Source organism: Kogia breviceps, chromosome 4 (genome assembly GCF_026419965.1).
Source record: "Kogia breviceps isolate mKogBre1 chromosome 4, mKogBre1 haplotype 1, whole genome shotgun sequence".
NCBI lineage: Eukaryota > Metazoa > Chordata > Mammalia > Artiodactyla > Physeteridae > Kogia > Kogia breviceps.
In genome coordinates, this window is record NC_081313.1 from 21,804,662 (window position 1) to 21,817,681 (window position 13,020).

At 32.4% G+C, this 13,020-nt stretch overlaps 1 protein-coding gene across 1 annotated transcript in view; it reads right to left on the minus strand.

The window, feature by feature from the left end:
- The window catches only part of CDH9 (cadherin 9), a 127,886-nt gene that overhangs the window by 74,932 nt on the left and 39,934 nt on the right, over positions 1-13,020 (minus strand). Inside the window, exon 2 of the mRNA XM_059061040.2 lies at positions 9,794-10,070. Within this exon, the coding sequence (XP_058917023.1) occupies positions 9,794-10,021 (228 nt within the window). The 5' untranslated portion in view covers positions 10,022-10,070. The remainder of the gene's footprint in view (positions 1-9,793; positions 10,071-13,020) is intronic.

Genomic DNA, 13,020 nt, shown 5'->3' on the forward strand with positions numbered 1-13,020 from the left:
TTTTTATCTATCATTGAAGTGATACCTAATAATGAGATGGGGCTTTAAGATTACTTACTCGATGTGCTTTCCATATTAGTTCTATACTATGACTTCAGTTAATGGCCTAAGAAATTGGAAAACCTAAGTTACTAAGTTCAGTGTAGCCTGTGGAAAGTCCTGCTAGATATCTGTTTACATAATTACATCACTTGCTTTTGTAGTTTAGCTTGCAGTCATTTTTATGGCCTCTGTTTTAGTTTGTATTCTTTACTTCAAAGTTTCCTTGAAGATTAGCAGTGCAAATCATATTAACTATTGATATACATTTGAGACTGAGTTTAAATTTATCACAAACGTGTAACTGTAAAACAATATCCAATTTCAATTCCTTCCACGACCAAGGCTTTTCAAGAAATTCTAACAACACCAACAGCAAGAAGTTTCACTGATTTGAGTGTGTGTCTCTCTACTGTAATATATCCTCAGAAACGTGTTAATAAATATTTCTTTGTATGGACTTTCATTTTTGTACTGTTATTTCATTTTCTGCTTTAATATCATGAATGAATTTAAGGTTAAAACAGTGTTTATAATGCATCTTTACTTTTTAAAAATCTCATTAAAAATTAACAGTAACATATTGTTTATAATATTTAATGTGGCTCAATTTTCCCAACTTATTTTGCATAATATATTTTAAGACAATTTTTCCATTTTCTGCTCCATTTTGTTAAAATCACGTCTTGATGTTTAAAAAAGCCATCTTTAATGAGCAAAATAATGATTTTTGTACTTAAGAAAATGAATAAGTAAAACATCATATGTGATATTTCTTTCCTTTTTCAAAACTCCATTAAAGCAGTTCAGTGAGTTTGGAAGCCATCCGCCTGTTCATTTTCAGATCTATCTTGTGCTTAATCAGTGCAGTGATTATAATAGTGATGATAACATCACACTCCTGTGCTCAAAAACCTAGATTACTTTCAACATTGAATTGAGTGCTAATAAATGCCAGACACTGAACTAGGGGGGAAAATCTATATTTTCAAAGAATAAGCCAGTCTGAATGGATATAATGGAAATATTTTTACAAAATGCTCTTTATGTTTATTTTATATAACCCTGTTATGTACATAGTAGAAGAGTAGATAGTTCAAAAGAGGCAGGCTAATTAGCGACACCTGACTTCTGCCCTCATACTCTCACTGATGTACTGGTGGGTTGAGTGGTGGTGTTCAAACTGCTGCCCTGGAAAGAAGGGACATCTATCATTGTTCTCAGTGGACATTTGAGATAGGAATGGAAAAGCAGAAATGTGACTCTAAAATAGGCTTGCTGGTCCAGACAAGAAGTGAATAGAAAACATTTACAAATGGCCACAGCAAATTTCCATTTGAAGGTCTGAGTTCTTTGCCAGGAAGAAAACAGTGTGCTATCATGTTTCTTAACATGCCAGAGAACCTTAAAATAACAAGGATCATGTTGTTTAGAGTAACATATCACAGTAAGGACTAATTCACACTACCACTTATGATATAAAATACTCTGAAAGTCCTACCTAATATAATAAACCATGAAACAGAAATAATAAGTATACCTTGGGGGAAAAATAGAACTTATTTTGACTTAGCACATTTGAAACATTTTTAAATCTTACAATATTATAATAAGCCTTACTGGTTCATGAAATGTGCATAGTCACATCATGATGTGTTTTCTCCAAAGCAATCTTGATATTTAGGTTTTTATCCTCACAGGTAATTTCACTGGACAAATATATCCACTGAGAATAATTATGAAAGCATGACCCAAACAAAGGATATACAGACAGACAAAACTGCTTGATGACACAAAACACCAGTCAAAAGTGGTGGTGTTGCGAAGCCTACGAGCTTGAGTTAAATTTTTTTGGCCTGATATCATTACCAGACTTGTCCTCTAAGGGTACTTTCCAGACACAGTTAGGAACATATAATTAGAGCCCAAGCTGGAATAAGCTGTATTACTGGGCTGAGGAGACACTGATTGGAGTTTGGGTTTGCCAGGGTAGATAGAAACTGGAGAGCACAATCTTAGGGAGGAGAGGGTCACAGAGAATGGAACCCTCAAGTCTCCGTTAACATCTCCAAGTTGATGTCTAAACTTCACATGCACAATATCCGACTCCAAGAAACTTAGTAGAACATGTCAGCAAGAAGGCTAAGGAGTTGTGGATTTCATCAGCAGGAAACAGAAATTAGAGTTCAATCTTGCCAAGTTATTGTGGGTTTGCAACTACTCCTGTAGAGCTCAGAAAGAGACAAGTCCTAGAAGTAATGACAAAACTGAAATGGTTCAGCCACAATATAAAATCTGTATAAAGAAAAAAGTGATAAAACAAAATGGGTGAGATGTTGATAATTAGTAAATCTTGCTGAATGCTGTATAGTTCTTTGTACAATTTGAACAACCCTCAGAATGTTTGAAATTAATTCAAAATAAAGTTAAAAGAAATATACGGGGATATTGATTATGATGACATTTAATCTTTAGATTATTTTTTAATCTTCTAATCCCTAAGCATATTTCTCCATTTTGGTCTCCTTTAACGTTTCTAGCATTCATAGTTCAACTTGAACTCATGAGAGTTCCAGCTTGTTCATATCACATTCACTTGGGATTTTCTGTCTTTTTACTCTTGGTCATTCTGGTGTTTGAGTGGTTTAAATCTACATGTCCATGCTGTTTATTAATTTTGTAGAACTAGCCACAAAAATAAAATGATTGTACATTTTAAAATTTGGTGCAAAAAGATCTGCTGGTCTAAGAAGGCCAGTGAATACCAAGCAGGATTAGTAGAACACATTTAGGTATCAAAGTAAGATACTTGCTAAGACAAACTGTTGAGAGCCAATGATATAGGCAGAACTTTAAAAGCAACCAGAGACAAATACTAATTATATACAGAGCAACAATGGTAAGAATAATGACTGACTTATTAAAAGTAATAGAATCCACAATGCAATGTAACAAAAATTTAAAGTGCTGAAAGGAAAAAAAAAATGTCAAATCAGTATATATTTCTATAACCAATTAAAATATTTTTCAAAATTAAAAGTCAAATAGTGATATTTTCAGATTAAAAAGAGCTAAGAAAATTTGCTTCCAGCAAACTCACACTACAGGTAATGCTAAAGGAAGTCTTCAGTTTGAAGGGAAATGATAGCATACGAAATTAAGATCTACATGAAAGAATGAAAAGCATGACTGGAAGTGGTAATCATGTAATATAACATAATATTTTTTTTAAATTTTTTGCTTTTAAATAAATAATAAAATGCCTAAATAATAAACATTAGCAATGTATGATGCACTTTATAATATATATAGAAGGAAAATATATGACAAAAATAGAATGAAGTCTTACAGGCAAGAGAAATTATATTGTTGAAAGATTATTGTAACAATTGTAAACATGTTATAAACAATTATAAAATATATAATGTTAATTCAGTTCACAGTATAATAGGTTAAGGATGAATTATAAAGGACATAAATTCAGATATTTAAAAATATGCAATTAACAAAAAAGATGGTAGGGAAGCAGAAACAAAGGTATGAAAATAAATGGGGCAAAATAAAATAAGAAAATGGCAGACTCGAATCCAAGTATATCAATAATTGCATTTTATATTAATGGACTTAACATTCCAATTAAATGTTAAAGATTATCAGACTGCATAAAAAAGCATAAACCAACTCTGAGCTGTTTACAAGAGCTGCATTTTTACTGTAATTACACAGAAAGACAAAACAAAAGGATGGAAAAAGATAAACAACACAAACATACGTGAGTTGGCATGGATAAATTTGGATCAGGCAAAGTAAACTTCAAGCAAGTAGTATTATCAAAGATAAAGGTGATGTTTCGGGATTCTCTGGTGGCGCAGTGGTTGGGAGTCTGCCTCCCGATGCAGAGGACACGGGTTCGTGCCCCGCTCCGGGAGGATCCCACAAGCTGCGGAGCGGCTGGGCCCGTGAGCCATGGCAGCTGAGCCTGCGCGTCCGGAGCCTGTGCTCCGCAACGGGAGAGGCCACAACAGTGAGAGGCCCGCATACCGTAAAAAAAAAAAAAAAAGTGATGTTTCATAATAATGAAACATCAATTAATCAGAAACATAAAAGATAATTGGCCATGCACCTAATACTTGCATAGAAATAAATGAAAAAATTGACAAACGTAAGAAGAGAACTTTTTAAATGGAACTGTTTAATATTCTTCTAACAGTAAGAATTGGAAAAAGGTGATACACAAATTGTAATGACAGAGAACTGAACAATACCATCATCATTTTTACCTGTAACTAAGCAATACACATTTTTTTCAAGTATTAAGGCACATTTACAAAAATAGTTTTTAAAATGAAATTTTTTTCTAAAACCAATAACACACAATAGCAACAAATCTTGATTGTATTCATAGAGGAAAAATGGAATATACACTGGGGGAGAATGTAATTTTAATTTTTTTTTAAAACTTTTGTTGTTAGAAGGTACTGAGGGAGTTGAAACTTTCACAAAATAACAACACACAAACATATCACTTCCGACTGTAGGAGACGGCCTCTTTCCCCTTAGATTTGCCAAGTTACTTATTCATTAAGCTTGAACCCTTGTTTTTGCCTCTAATTTTTAATGTATAGTTCTAACTATGATGATTTATAGCAATCACATCACTAGGAAATTCTGGCTGAGAAATAGAATATTTACTGAGGAAATTCCACTAACTATAAATTTAATAGCATATCTAGAGTGACCACAATTACTTTATGATTTAAATCAGTGTAAAGAAGGCTGGACAATTTTTAGAATAGCTTTCTAACACCTTTCTCATGAACACCACCATCATAGCTATAAGACCCTTAATGTGAGTTATTAGGATTTATTGTGGACAAATTACAAAATGTTTGCACGAGGGAAGTTTGAATAGTTGTGATTATCTGGTAAAAATGTCTGTGTTCACTGGAATAGAGAAATATGGCAGTTCCTAAATTAACGAATAAACAAACATTATTAATTTAGAGAAGGATTCCAGTTTAGGTGAAAGTTTAGGTATTAGGAATTCAGTCCAGTGGATAAGAAAAACAATGTGTCATCTTTCCCCTAAATTGAAACTTCTATTGGGTCTTTCTCCTAGCAGGCCAGCAATAATAGCATTTTGCTTATTGTAGATAGAGAATTTCCTATCTACAATAAGCTATTTCCATCTATTTCAAAGATAAGGACCAGTTCATCTTATTGACTTCTATTTTTAGGGCTCAGCATAGTGTCCCACATTGTAGGTGTTCAGTTTTTCAAGCTAATTCAACAGTAATGCACAGGGTTAACATCCACATTAAAATACAGTGATAAATTTACAAATAAATATTCAACATACAAATATCCTATGTTGTTGAAAGAGAAATTGTATAAATTTTCTGAAATGCAATTGACTAATATACATCCAGAACCTTAAACTCATTCATATCTTTGATTCTGAAAAATTCACTTTCAATAATTTATCCTAAATAAAGATAATTTTTTTGAATTTTTAAATTCCATTTTATTTATTTTTTTATACAGCAGGTTCTTATTAGTTATCCATTTTATACATATTAGTGTATATATGTCAATCCCAATCTCCCAATTCATCCTAAAGATAATTTAAAACACACTAAAAATTATCAGGTACAAAATTTTTATCACAGAGAGATGTGAGTCTGTGTGTGTGTGAGTCTGTGTGTGTGTGTGTGTGTGTGTGTGTGCATGCACACATGCACATATAAAACCAGACAGTCTAAATGGAACATTTGGAAATTTTTTAAATGATTATGATTATGTATATGACATAATATGATATGGCTAATATTGACATTTTAACAATATCCAAAAGCACAACACTGAATGAGAAAGGCAAAATAAAATATTCATAAACAATAGGAAATCAAGAATATTAAGAAAATATAACTAGTAAATAAGTAGAAATATGTAAACAATTTACCTTGTGGTGGTATGCTTATAATTATCTTTGATTTTTAAAATTAATTTTTAATTTTCTAGACCTGTTTTTTTGTAGGTAGCACAAATTCCTTTTATTATAATGATAATGATAATTATTACTACTAATAATAATTAAAGATGCTTGTGCTTAAATACTTTCCCCTATCGCTCTCCCTGTCCCCGCCTGAAGAATCTACTACTTCTGTTTCTTTCTTTTTTTCTTTTGTTTTCTTCTTTTTTTAACACTGATGAGTATGTAAGGGTGCATTTGATCCTCTGAAAGTTTGGAAGTAGAGGAAGAGAATGTTGGAGTATTAGAAACAGTTCAAAAGCAGCGAAATCGGTGGAAGATATCAGGAAAAATCACACATATAATTGGCAATCATACTAATAAACATTTTCTACCACATTCTAATATTTTTTGAATTTTTTTAACTTATATTCCAGAAAACATATGCTCACTAATATATTTTAAATGAAAAATTTTCAAGAAGTAGTTGTAATTCCTAATTCCATCAGAACTTATTTAACTTTTAATTCTAAATACCTGTGGTAGTTAATTTTGGAGTGAAATGATTCTAAACTGTATGTGCTGTTTTGAGGTCCTAGAGCAAAATGGGAGCGGCTTGGTTACAATTAGGGCCCTCGAGTATAACAGAAATATAGAAAGTGTATCAACTTTGGTGTAACATGTGTCAGGAACAGGAAATATATTTCTTTAAATTTTGCTCTTTCTGTGCTTTATAGTGTCGATCTCTCAGGACCCAGATTAATAAATACTCAGTAAAGATCTATTGAGATATCAACTGAATATTAATTTTGAGTAAATATATCAAATATTTTGAGAAAGTAAGAAAAAAACCCTTAAATCTAACACTAATTCAAATCCCAAATGTCACAGATTCTAGGAGATAAATTACTAGACCAAGATAATTAAAATTGTGCCATAAATAAGGTTTTGATCGATGATTTCATAACTTTGACAGGAAATTCTAGCTGGGGAGAATGAAGATGGGCTTTATGTAGGAGGATGTACTTGATGTAGGACTTAAAGCAAAGAGAAGAGATGAAATTATGGAAAAGGATGTTAGATACTCTGTGGAAAAGGGCCTGTGAGCATGATCAGATAGAGGTCAAGTATTTGGAAAAGGAAAGCTTTCACTTTTTTAGGAGCCAAGGCTACCTAATTACGGGAACATAGAACATAGGCAGGAATACACAATGATACTGAACACTGAAATCTACCTAAGTAAATTTAGGTTATTTTTCTATATACATTTTGTTCAAGAGATTGATATCATTCAAGAAACAGTGCATAATATATTTTTGAGAATTAAAAATTAAATAAAGTCAAGCAAAAAGACTATATTTAGTGTTTTGATGCAATGGTGCAGAGATGTGGTATTACAGTACTGGCCGTGAGGGGATCAGCAGTAAGAATGAAATGATAGCACTCTATTGTAAAAGTAGATTTTGTAGAATTCAGTATGAAATAAGCTTTTGTAGACTGTCCTGAGCACCTAGCCTTAATGCTTAATATTTTTCTCATATGTTCTTAGTTTTAAACAATGAAACTGTAAAGAGCCTTTTGGGATACAATGTGCCCATAAATCAGCAGCGGCTGGTACATGTACTGCACCATAAGTAATGACATTCTAAAACCTTTATAAAGATCATTTATTTAGATTTTGAAAAACACTATAATGTGCTATAAAAATTTATTAAATATCCTTCAGGAAATTTCAGACTTTATTTCTGTCTCTGTAAAATTAAACTGCCGTACTCTAAAAGCCTAAGAGAAAATCGCCTATCCAAGAACATCATTTTATATATGCTTGGGGAAAATATCCATATTTAGTGCACACATTAACATATGAAAATGCAAGAGAGAGAGTCATCCCACTGTTTGATACTCAATCAAATATAAACCAGACTCCTAACGATTTGGCAGCTGGTGTTTCTGTTTCTCATCATTTTAGTTAACACCTACACCAGTACTATCCAGTTGTAACCAAGAGTTTCATGAATGTTAGAATTCTCTTCCAGTTCAGAATTCTATGATTATACTTTGGATAATTTCATCTATGGAATAGTAAACGTTTTGGAATTATAACTATGAAAAGAGAGCTAATTCTGTAAAAAAGATACCTTGTTGAATTTAGATGGTGACTATTTGTAGGCAGTTCAACAATTGCACTTAGCAAATCAAGTACAAATACATATCTCTGGGACCTCCCTCACGGTCCAGTGGTTAAGATTCTGTGCTTCCAAAGCAGGGGGCGTGGGTTTGATCCCTGGTCAGGGAACTAAGATCCCACATGCCGCGTGGAATGGCCAAATAATTTTTTTAAAAAATACATATCTTTTAACTAAAATGTATTGGTCAATTAAGTTGATATTTCAGAATTATTGTGTGAATACTGTTTCCTTTAGAAATAATAAATACTATCTCTGTAAATTTATCTCTTCATGCAATAAATATGTTTTAACAACCAGATATTAAAATACTTAAATCTGCTCAGTTCTCAATAATTATAGACATGTGAGCAATTGATTATTAATCCATGATAGCTATGGATTGTTCAAGATCTAGATCTAATGTGTAAAAAAATTAATTGCATATGAAGTTTCTCTAACAATAGTAGGAGACTTTGCTATGCTTCTTGTTAAATTTAATTCTTCTCTTGAGCAGTGTTACTATTCTGCCCAAGTAATTCAGTCACATGTGTCTGTTCAAATTACTGTGAAACTACATGGCAATTGTTATTACTTTGTAATCTCCCTGAGTAAGAACCGAGGGTGTCCCTTATTATAGAAACAGAATTTGTAAACTTCAGTTTGCATTATTGTGAAAACAAAAGTTGCTCTTAATTTCAACACTTCTGACTTTTCTCTCTTATATTGAAACATCTGAAATGACATAAAATATTCTACAGTATTTCCTTATAAAAAATCCTCATAATTCATCCTCTTGGTCCTTTGGTGCACCCTGACACTGAAAGCAAATTGATCATCCCAGATTTGTGCTCCACCCACAGTGAATGTGTACAAGAGAGTTTAACACAGATTCACATCCCATGCTGTGTGTAAAGACATCTCAGCATGTTTGGGCATTTCATAGTAGTGGTCTAACTTCATCCCATTAGACTAACGTTTGTGTAGATGTGTGCCTGTGTGTGCACATGTGTATTTGTGTTTCTTTTATCTTGTCATATGCAATCCCACCACTTTGGATTTATCCACGTGCAATTTTTAATTTTGTTACTATCACTTCCTACCTACACCTACAGACCCAGCTCCCTCCACAATCATAGAAAATATCAGAAATTTGGAGTTAAGAAATCTTAATGACATTTTATTTTAACTTTTTTGATTAATTATTCATCAGCAGAGACCAATACATTTTAGTAACTTTTGGTATATTGCGGTTGCATTTTGCTTTGATTCATATAACACACTGAGTTATTATTTACCCATAACTTTAAATTTTAAAGAAAGTTTTTTTAATCGTTTAGATGCACACGCATAATATTAAATCATACCGAGCTGATTAATAAGGAATTAAGTCCACGAATTAGTTATTTTACTTTGAGGCTTACTATGGATACTGACCTAAACTAACTACCTGAATAAATCACATTCCCCACACTATCCTACCGAAAGAATTTACAACATGATGCCTTCTGCACATCGCCATTTGTCAAATATTTTAAAATAATCATTAGTGATGTGGAAAGCTGCTGTAAAAAATAACTATCACTTTCAGCTTCTAGACTTATATAAAAATTCTTACCTTGCCTACATATTGTGTGTCTGTACCTGTGTACTCTTCCAACAAGAAGAATTGATTCCACATCCAGCCACGCTTGGTGCGATGTAGCGTTTTACCATCATCTTGTGTCAGACCCACTATTCTTTCACTTGGTAAATCACTGTCAGCTTTTTCTTGAAATGGGATAGCATCAATTGTATGAAACATATAGGTCCAGATGAATAGTGGTAGGCAATGATAAGTCCTCATTATCTGTGGCTTCAGCAGGAAATCAAATTCAGTGTACTGTCTGTTTCCCCTGAAAAGCAGCAGGAGAAAAATGGTTTATTAGGTTGTGTTTCATTTTCACATAACCTGTAAACTATAAAACTTTTCTGAATATTATTTAAATGTTATAAATAATATATCATTAATACATTATTTTTCCATGTTACATCAGTGAACTGTCATTAAAAACTCATATCATACAGATAAATAGGGAGACATATATAATACAAATAAATAGAAATTTAACAGCTGATTTTACTACCACTGTATTACAGCATGTAAATACATTAGTAATTTAAATATTCATTATTTTGAAAAGATAAGCTCCATAATACACCAAAGAATATCAAGTGTTCCTAAAGTCCTCAAGACTAATAAAAGTAGAATATTTATTAATATGTACATATACATGAATAAGAACACTGTTTTCTGTTCACAATCTACCAACTTTTGCAAGCTGTTCTCCTCCACCTCTTCCTCTTCTTCTCCTCCTTATTCTGATGTTGCCTTGAGGTGTTGAGATGTTGAGATGTTGCCTCAAGGCAAATTGAATGATACCAAATATACTTTGGATTGTGTCTAGCATTACCTAGCACTGTACCATGTTGATCCTTTACAATCAATAACATTTTTTCCCAAAAGTCAGTTGAGTAAGTCACTCAAATTTATTTGACACTGAGGATAACATGCTCTCCTCATGTTCAGGAACATTTTACCTGATAATTAAAAACAACATCACATATATTTCCTAAAATAATTTTTTAAAAAAGAGCACACAAAATTGGTATTGCAAAATTAGATATGAGGTCTTACCTATGGGATAATTGATCCAGAATTTTGAAATAAACAATGTTTTTCTATTGAGATAGTAAGTTGATTCTTCTTGAAGTAAAAATAATTCATTTGGTATTTCAAAATTTTTATTAGTAAATTTGTTTAATTAGTAAGGGATTTAATCTAGAAGATGTGAGATATTGCTGCTAATGATAATGATTTGATAAGCAATAAAAACCCATCTCCAACTAGTGTAGGCAAAAAAAAAAGAAAGAATTCATTGGATTATAATATCAGGTTGTGGAAAGGAAAGAATGAAAGGAGTAAAGAAGCAACTGGGCATTTCCTGCTTATGAAAACTAGAATTAGAGGCTTGTGTTCTTGAGCTCTCTCTCTCTCTTTTCTCGCTGGCTTTGACCTAATCCTTCTCAACCTGATGAAATATACAAATATATGAAGTTCAGATTTAACATCATCTGATCCAGAAAGCAACTGATAGTCTTTTCTATCTTGAGTTTTAAAAATTCTGGAAATGGACTCTAATTTACATGGCTTAGGCCAGATTTCCAATGCTGGACCATATATCTGTGTATTCAGTTGCAGTTATCAAGTCATAAAGGTCAAATATAAGCATCTAGCTTGGCTTTATCCCTTATTATCTGAGGCTTTTGGAGATTTACCCACATCACTATGTTTCAACTACTTCTTGTATAAAAAGAGAATAATCAGTACCTGATTCACAAGGCATTGTTATTCATTTTACTTGAACTTTTATCACAAAGTCATAGTTATTTGTAATACAAAATTTTATTTAATTTTTACAGCAGCATATACCTATGAGAAAACTGAGGTGTGAGGAATTTAAGTAATTTGACAAAGATCATACAGATAGTAAGTGTTGGAGCTAGTTTTTAGATCCACAGCTTTAAACAATATTTTTTACATAAGATAATACGTGTAGCTTATAGTAAGTTAGCATAGTGCTAGCATACAAATTCTCAACATGTTAGTGTTTTCATTAGCAACATCATCATTGCCATTATCAGCCATGTTTGCTTCCAATATAGTCATATATATGTATTAATCTATCACCAACATAGCAGAGTAAAGAATGGATGCTTGCTATTGGTACAGAGCTATTAGCTTGTCCAGCTATATGTACCCTAGTTTCCATACCTATTATTTAAAAAAATGTTCTTACTTAACAAAATACACATATGTGGCCACAAATCTCTCATTCAGAATGAGAGAAATCAAAGTCACGTTAATGTATTTTACTCTGAAATCTTGGGCAATGACAATTATTCTTGATGGGGGAAATTTTCACATATTGAGGTATGAGCAAGTTATTCTGGCTTATACATTGTTTAACTTGAACTTTATGCTAACTAAAAGAGCATATCCATGGCTTATTGAGCATTCACTGTACATCTCCTTTAACCATTTAAGAAAAGAGTGCATTTAAAAACCAAAATGGAGTAATTGTTGTTCAGTCATCCAAAATGGAGATGGGTGGCCATTGAGGACATGGTTTTAGACACTCTCCTGCATCACTGAGAACTTGAATTTCCTAAACTGTATCAGACTCAAGGACACCACCCGCATTCTCGAAATAACATCTAGCAGCTGCAACATTATGATCTCAAGGTCTCCCCTTGAAATTATGCAACCATTTTGGACCCCCACCAATCCTTGCTTAACAAGGATTGTTCTTCTTCCTAGCTCCAATCCTAATTCTTGATAAACAGCTTATGTAACTTTTTAATGTATAAAGGTTTTTGCCCTTGTAAGCCTCCTTTATTTCGTAGTCTGGCGGAACACGATTCAAGTTCTTGAATCTATGTCTTTCGGGCTAAAGTCCTCAGCTTGGGCCAAATAAAACTTTTTTTTTATTCTTACTATAGATTGTTTATTGATTTTTCCATCAACATCCTTATTTTAGATTGTTTATTGATTATTTCCATCAACTTTATGTGGCTATTACCAATCCTGTAAACTACTGGAAACTGGTAAATTTAACCACAACCTGTAAAACTCTGAAATAAATGTCAGAACACTACAATGTCAAATAATGCTTACAAAAAGTGTAATGGAAAAGTAATATCTAATGCCCAGTAGATTAGAATATGCCTGCATTTTATTGATCAGGGATGGTGCAGTAGAAAATGAGCAGCCAGAGAATCTCAAGAATAGCTGTTAATTCACTT